At 40.0% G+C, this 8,569-nt stretch overlaps 2 protein-coding genes across 2 annotated transcripts; one reads left to right on the top strand and one right to left on the bottom strand.

Annotated features, from left to right (window-relative positions):
* Positions 1 to 277: 277 nt before the first annotated feature.
* On the top strand, positions 278 to 940 carry LOC141638947 (uncharacterized). Its single transcript, XM_074448130.1, has one exon. The coding sequence runs from the start codon at positions 278 to 280 to the stop codon at positions 938 to 940; it is 663 nt and encodes a 220-aa protein (XP_074304231.1).
* Positions 941 to 2,092: 1,152 nt separating this feature from the next.
* LOC141638945 (beta-1,4-xylosyltransferase IRX14-like) lies at positions 2,093 to 7,566 on the bottom strand. Its single transcript, XM_074448128.1, is given in 4 exon segments — positions 2,093 to 2,636; positions 2,639 to 2,672; positions 5,283 to 5,828; positions 6,764 to 7,566. Coding segments are annotated over 4 exon segments (1,464 nt in total). The 5' UTR covers positions 7,441 to 7,566; the 3' UTR covers positions 2,093 to 2,429.
* Positions 7,567 to 8,569: the final 1,003 nt, after the last annotated feature.

Here is an 8,569-nt window from a genome sequence, read left to right as displayed (position 1 = left end):
TCTCTTCTGGTCGCCGGCGAGAGGCTCTTGCTTCTTTGGGTCGGTTCTTTGTTCATCGTTTCTCCGGCGGCGTATTGGTTTGCAGCGTGAAGTTTGTTCGTTTCAATCGCCAACAGTAACTCAGTTTATCTGGGTTGTTTCAGTCTTCTTTTGTGAGATCTATGGTTTGATTTCTGCCTTTTAAACTCAGTTTTCTTAATTTACTATTTTAATACCTCTTTTGCTTTCGTTTATCTGGGTTGTTTAAGTTTCTTTGTTTGTCGGATTTTGTTTCGATATGAAGCCGTCTTCAACCTTTTCTTCTGCTTCTGCCGCCGGTTTTCTTAATTGCTTTGTTTTATTTCACGGCGGCGATAAGTTGTCCGATGAGGAAACTTATTTACTGAAAGCTTCTTCTCAAGTTGAAAACCCTTTTTCTCAAATTCAAGCGCTTAAGGATTTAGGCAATAGTTTTTTTCGACAATCTCAGTTTGATCAGGCGGGTGGTTGTTACGACACCGCGTGTCGTTTTCTCAGTTCGACTCTCAAGGGTAAAATTGAGTTTGATTTCAACACGAGTTTTTCTTTAGCTGTTTCTTTGTGTTTAAACTTGGCCGCGTGTGCTACTAAACTCCAAGGTTTTGAGGAAGCTTTGATCTATTGTTCTTTGGTTTTACAATTTTTTCCTCGACATGCTAAAGCTCTTTTTCGTAAGGTCGTGGCCCTTAAGAAGCTGAATAGGTTTCCTGAAGCTCGTTCTGTTTTGGAAGAGGCGCGCTTGGCTGAACCTCATAATAAGGATATTATTCAGGAACTGGAAGATGTTAGTCAGTCGCTAGCAATAAACAATAATGGTAAGCGTGTTATGGTTGCTCCTTTGGATACCACTGAAGTTCATGTTCCTCCTCTTCGACGTCTGACAAGAATGGTAGTAATGCATCATCCCCGTTTGGTTCGGTAGTGCAATGAAGGAACAGTAATCACAAATTGTGTCCCGACTTGTCTCGCTGGTTGTGTCCCCATAGCCTCACCAGAGGCGCCTTTGGATTCCGAGCATTGTAGTCCATTTGTGGACTCTCGACGATCTGCGGTCGGTCAAAATTCCTCCCTAATCGACTCAAAATCGCATAATCTTCGCTTCTCCAACAAGAGGCGACCTCATACATCACTATATTTATCAAGTCAAGATTATGAAAATTTGTTACATGGTACAAACTTGGGTTTCTACCACCCACGATCCATGTCTTTCATGAGGGTTCGTCCCCTCACCTCTAAAACTATCCAGACGGGAGCTCCCCACGAGGTTATTCATGGGACAGCAGAAGTTCCCACCTCTTCTCCTCCACCGGAGATTCCTTTTACACCCTTTGATATTGAACAACCTGAATGTGTTGAGTTGGTTACGGAGGAGGTAATTTTACAGGTTGATAAGAAGACGCGTCTTAATTCGTTTACTCCATCTCCTACTAAGACCTCGTTGGTCCACTATAAGTTCTTTGTCTTGCCAGAATTACTCTCTTGGCAAAGAGAAAATCAATGTGTCTTGCCGCACTAAAGTCCGAAAGGCTCGTGTTTCTAGTGTTTCGAAGGAATCCTCACTGACTTCTGCCAAGCTTTCACCTTCTTTTTGCAGGTACCACAACATTACTACTACTACGAGTTTGAAGCGGAAGGAAGCCCACTTAATCGAGTTTGCCACTTACTACCATCCGCCGTTCAAGAAAAGACGTCTTTTTTCTTCACTTCTAAGTCCGTGTTATGTTTCTACTGTTAGTTGGGTTTCAAGTGGTTTTGGGTGGCTTATACCCCTTCTTTTGTAATTTAATGTACCCTGTGGACTTGCTTTTATTTCTATAAAGTTTATTGTTGTCAAAAAAAAAATAATATTAATAAAGCTTTTTGAAAGTTACAAATGAAATGTACAATCTTAAATCTGATTTGGCATTAAACTTAAATCATATTTATTTCAACCATTTTATAATAACAATGTCTTTAATAGCATACCCGTGCAATTTGCACGGGTTTAAGACTAGTAATTCAATTACAAAAACTGCCCGCGATATGTATATATAAAAGATGGAGCATAACTGCATATAGACTTAGATGGCTCAAATGACAGAAATCATCTCTAAGGGGGATATATGGTAGATTAACTGGCTGATTTAACTTCTCACAAAGCCAAGCGACAATCAACCAAACAAGCTGACAATAATAACTCTTTAAAAAAATGAAAAAGAATTAACCAAATGAGAGATGAAAACTAAATACACAGCATAAACCTATCCAATCTGAGCAGGTGCACATCTTGACCTTCTGCTAGTATATATATAAGGTATATCTGCTTTTCTCTAAAATTCACTTCATGTATGAGATGAGGTCTGGGCATGCTGGACTGACAATTGGGTGTAATTCGAAGAAGATTCCACAGAAACCGGAAGGTTTTTTACTTCTTACTCGTCTCCTACTTGTCTTGAAGAAAACTGGGTGTCTGAGACTCTTGTTTCACGCCTTTTCTTCCCCCGTGAGCTTTTCTTCCTTGACCGAGCTTTTGGAGGCCGTTTGACAGTTTCTTCAACAAAATGCTGTTCAACAGCTGTTACTTTCTCGGTTGCTGGGAGTTCGGGAGGAATCTCTGGCCATGGTGTGTGTTTGGCAGGGTTAATGTTATCTCCAGAGGAGGGTCAATAACCCATCTGCAAGAATAGCAGTGCATCATGAACAGCATCAGCCTTCGCCCTCTTACAAGTTACAAGAGTATATATATCATCCAAAGTCCATTATGCATATTCAAATGCTCAAATGAAAAAAAGGCCTAGCAAAAACGAGGCGACCCTAATCACTTAACTCGAGAACTGATTCGAGTCCCGAACATGCCTAAAAATGTGAAGTGACTTGAGTGGACTGTAGCTGGTCCTTTAGTTGTTGAACTTAATTTGACCCGATCCAAATTGACCCAAAGTGAATATACTGGACTCAGGGATCAGGGGAGTTAACAAATTACTCGGGGGAGTTCACGAAAAATTAAAGTCACCCCTCAAAGGCTAAACATTCCTCAATCAACAATCTTCGGTCCAACAAATAATCGCCCTAATCCACAAGTAAGAACAAGACATCATATTAGGGAGGCAATTTCACACTACCATAGAATTGTGACATAGAGCCATAAATGACAAAAGAATGAAAATTACTGAATAACAATCGTGAAATTTAAAAAGTCCATCACAGAACAATTGAACTCAGCAGCCTTACAGAGAGTCATAGAAATGTGAAATGGCTACTATGGAACGAGAAAGAAATTATTTTTAGATGTTGCACTATAGACCAATAATACCTTAATACAAATGCATGACATATGAAATGGCTGGTTGCCAAACAAGACTGTTTACCAACATAAACATCTGCACAGCCATGCTAGCAAATTAACAACAAAAGCACCTCATTGCCTCAAAGACTCTCATAAATTACGGGGTAACAATATCAATTTATCCTGAGAAATTAACATATATGAAATATCATTACTTTGTGTTTCTAATGTGTCCAAATAATAACCCCACCCTAAATTCCAAATAATAACCCCACACCCTTCTCCCCACTAACCACTTCCCATTTGTCCTTCACGTTACCAGTGGCATCGCTCTGTCCTTCCCCATTGTCAGCAACATTCTCTTCTCATCCCCGTGACCCTAGTCGCACTTCCATCACTGCTTGCCTTCTCCTTTCTCTTCACCTTCTCTCCAATCCTCGACCACACCACCTCTTCCTCACATACAGATGTAACTTAGGATTACTCAAATCAGATTTACTAGAAATGTAAACAAATCCATAAAAGTAACAGCACTAGTGTATTCTACAACCCCACCAGTCACCACGCCCTATGGTAGTTTTTGTAAGTCTGGTGGTGAGTAGTAGTTCTGACTTCTGAGGTGCCGGTTGTGGTGGTGACCTTTGGTGTGATAACTACATTTTGAAATAATGTTTTCAATTAATAGCTTCCTCATTTGCATGTGTAATCATTTTAAGATTATAAGAGTTGCGCCCAAGTTCGCAGGAATAACATATCGGAGTAAAAGGAATATATTTTAATGCCAGAACATTTTTGTGTTAATGGATTTATCAACTCTACCGAAAACAGCCTCTAACATGGTTTTAAATCGCCGTATCGGTGTTGTCGCGATATAACCAGTCCTTAATCGGTCGCCGTGGACGGATCACGGTAAATCTCGATGATATCCGGGCGATATCTCGTATCGGTAGAGTGAAAATCCAATACAATGCGGCCGATACGATACAACTCAGCCGAGATTTTGAACCATGCCTCTAAGCCCTCTATTATTAGAAGGGGTAGGTTGTTGAGATAAACAATGCACATATAAAATTACGCATTTGAAACTACTAATGGGTATTTACCGTGTAGCAGTAATGCACTACAATAAAGATTTTAACTATGATTTCCTTATTACAGTACTTCCAGCGGAGCTACAGATATGAAATTCTTTTAAACTTTGGGATAAGGTGGGATAAATCAAAATAGATCCAACACTGTCTGTGCTTCTTTTGTAATGAAGTCGCAGGGATCAACCCATTGTAATTATAAGAAGGGGAAGTGTACTTATATCCGGCCCCCTACCTTGTTTAAGCGAGAGAATACGAACTGGGGTGACGACGACTAAGTGACCTCTTATGGCAAAATCACAAGTAAACAACAGAATACATAACTATGACAAATTCAAAAAGACCAACATTACTTACAAGTTCCGACAGTACAAAACGTTAAGATAGTCTATGTGTAGGCGGAATATTTGAGAGACCATTGAAGGGTGGGTACAGTGGGTCACATGCACAGCAGTTACTAATACTGGGAACTGTAATTTAAAAAAAAAAAAAAAAAAAAAAAAAAAATATGTATCATTGTCGTGTTATCTAATGGCAAAGGGCCAAAAGATGAAATCACTTGGAATTCCTATCCTAAAAGAGGAGGGGGCAAGAATACCTCCGTTGATGACGAAACAGCGCTTAAAATTATAATGGACTTGGATAGGAACTGAAGCTTGAAATAAAAATGCTTAGTAATGAACAGAAAGTATCTTTATGCAGATTTGCACGAAAACAGAATCAATAGCAATGCATACGGTTCTTCACAAGATTTCCACCCTACTTTAGAAGTATGCTTATAAATTATTAAGAGTAAAGGAGTAAGCATGAACTATGGAGTCATAGAGGGGAAGGCATGCAAAGTCAAGTCAAGTACACAATGGCTTTATGTAACGTAATCAAACCAATTAAAGTTGGTCAACAAAACTTACCCAGGGGGGAATTTGCTGTCTGCCCGCGCTTCAACACGTAGCCACCAAAGCATAACCTTGCGGCCACAACTTCCAAGGGGTTCCACCACAGAATGGTCCTTCAGCAATGACAGTGGGCTCACCACACTCTCATCAGCCAAACCATCGAGATCATTCATCCATTCCGGCTTATCGACATCATCCCTCCACAACAATCTTGAATTCAACACAAATCCAGCCCACTCTGTCTTTCTAGGCAATACAGTCCCCATGTCTCCTATAAAAACAGCACTCCTCTCTGCATAAGGAGTTGCATCAAAAGTGTACCAACCTACCAAACTGTCGGTCGAGTTACATGCTGGTCCCTGAACAGGTAGAGCACTCCCCTCCTTTTCCACCTCCCTTACTTTCAAAGGCGAGTCAGGATCACCAGAATGCACTAGAATCCCAACCGTAAGTGCCCCGACCCAATTCACTTTCTGTACCTCATCAAAAAACTCCAGACTATGCATGTTACTATCATCAGCGAACATCACTATCCCATCCAACTTCTGCTCCATCACAAATCTGGTCGATGTACACAAAAAAAAAAACAATCAATTAAAATTAATCCTACAAACAGGTATTCTTAAGCTTCTAATAGTATCGATATGCTAATACTAATAAAATTCATTAATACTCCAATTTCATATCATTACTAATCCGACATTGGCTGTTGCTAATCCACACCCCAATAAGTTTTTTGATGAGATGGTCTAATCGACTAGGCGGGATAAGTTTTCAATATTTGGTGGTGAGCATTAAACCCTAAGGCTCAATACATCAATCAAGGACCTTGAGAACTTCGCCATTCTCACCCACAGACAATCTCATCTAATTCAAACTTTCATACCAACTACATTATTACTCATCCTAGTAACTACTAAATTGTACTTTGTATCAACTTTGCAATCAGTGTCATAATTCAATCTACTAACAACAAATGAAAATCGTCAAATACCACATTGTGATTCATCCAAAAATAATAGCAAAATTGTTACTCATCCTAGCAACTACCAACATTGTACCAACTTGTGCATAAATGGTTCATCAAACTGTCAACAAAGATGAGGCCTATATATTCAAGTAATATCTCGTTCATCTTATGGTAAATAGACCTTGAGTTTCTTGCTTTCTCTTCATGCCATGATCATGAGCATGACAATCTATCCACACGTTCTACATACGGAATTAGCTACAAATTCCTCGATTCAATTATCATTATTTGCCATCAGAAAACAGTCTGTGTGCATCTAGATGTAACTAATTGCAACTCATTCATCATAACAAGCCGCGAAAATCAGTACTAATCCTACGAAATACTAAAATTGTAACAACTTGGCAGCAAGATCATAACTAATCATCTAATACTACATCAAGACTCCTTCTTACTACTACTCCACTGCAATTCATTCAAGCTACAAAAAACAAATGTACGGAATCGAAGAGGGAAACAAACAGACCTGAGTGCGTGAATCCGCATAAGGTCCTCAACCCGATATCGATCAGCCCAAGTAACAGGCATCCGTCGACCAAACCCTAAATGAACAGTCCTAACTTTAGCCTTGGCAATCAAGGCAGCAGTCTCATTAGTAATTCCACCCGCCTCAACAACGACCCAAACGACGTCGTAAGGCAGATTCATAAGCGAATGCATAAGACCAGTAAGATGAAGCGCCTGAAAAGTACGAACATAAGTAGGAGTAACAACAATAAGAGTCTTAGGCTCCTTAACACCGAATTGCGCCCTCTGCTCCTTCTGCACTCTCTCAAGTATCCTATGCGCCCGCATCACCTCAACCGGGTTCGGGTGCGGCCAAGGCCGGATCAAGATCCCATGTCGGCCCACCACCACCCTGCTTGACGCGACACCGGTCCGATTAGACATAATCGGGGGACGGATGATAGACGGTGACATAAAATGTTGGGAGGACGTTGAAAAGACGAGGAAGAAGACGAGGCGAGAGAATCGGAAACCGAGGACAAGGCTGATTAAGCAGCATAAGGCGTGGAGTATTATCCAGAATAATGTAGCGGGTGACTTGACGGCGGAAGTGATGTCAGAGCCGCCGTCAATGGTGGTTCTAAGGGAGTTGCTCCGGCGTGTAGCGGTCTGATGGAGCAGCGAGAGCTGCTTCATTTTGAGGAGGTTTGTAGAATGGAGTGAATTGAGGAGGAATGGAAGGGGGAATGGGGGATTAAAGTAGTAGTAGTAGTAGGAAGAGGAGGAAGGAAGGTGGTTGATGAAGATGGAGTTTGCTTTGGATTAAAGAATGATTTGCTTGTTAGTCATTTTCTACCACCTACTGCTAATGTATTATGCACTACTTTATTCTAATAATCTTGAGTAATTAGGAATATTATATTACTGGAAATGTTCGGACAAGGGGAATTTAGGAAATGAATTTGGGGTGGATGTTTTAAACATGCTTCCTCTTTTATTTAGGAGAAGCCGGATATATAGCCAGATTGTTTTTTTTTTTTTTTTTTTTTGAAATTTTTAATGGGAGGTGTTGGTCCAAAATTTATTTTTTTTTAGGGTTTTGATATATACCCCCTCTGTCTCGGTCAATTGTTGTCCTTTGGTTTTGACACAAAGATCAAGAGGAAGGGACCAATTACTAAATGACAAGTGGAACAAATTGAGTGTCACTACTACAAATCCCTTGCATTTAAGACGCTTTACCATTGACGCTTTAATAGAGCGTCGACTGCATAAAACCCCTTCCGTAATAAAATGGCGCCTTATAGTGTCGGTGTGATATAACCGCATCATATCAAATATTATCTGCAGCGCGCACGTGTTATACTTGGGCGCAACTTGTGAAAATTTTAAAACTCGTCAAAACATCAACTCCACCGCCCCTATGCTTTATCCTAAACCTATCATCTATTCATCTTCCATCTAAAACAAAACCCTAATTTGTGTAACTGCTGCAGGTAATTGATTCCATCTGCCGTTTCCATTACAAAATAGCCAAAATTCAATTCGACTGGACGTTCTAATCGATTCAACAACTACTAATTGTTCAATGACGAGCAATAATCGATTCATTCCATCTTCCAGTTACAAATTAAGACCAAGGTTTGTTTCTAATTTTGTCAAAGTTGATCTCTTAACAATATCTCTCCCCGTAGTTGGCCTTTCTCATTTTCTTCATCATTAATTTGTTCAATTTTGATCTATTACGGAGAACTCCGTACATTACTGTAACATGTGTGTTGAATTAGATTTTGGTATAATTAGATATAAGCAAGTCAGGTGGCTC

This window comes from Silene latifolia, unplaced genomic scaffold (assembly GCF_048544455.1).
Source record: "Silene latifolia isolate original U9 population unplaced genomic scaffold, ASM4854445v1 scaffold_238, whole genome shotgun sequence".
Lineage (NCBI taxonomy): Eukaryota > Viridiplantae > Streptophyta > Magnoliopsida > Caryophyllales > Caryophyllaceae > Silene > Silene latifolia.
The sequence above is the reverse complement of the archived record's forward strand: the minus strand, read 5'-3'. Positions and strand labels throughout refer to the sequence as shown.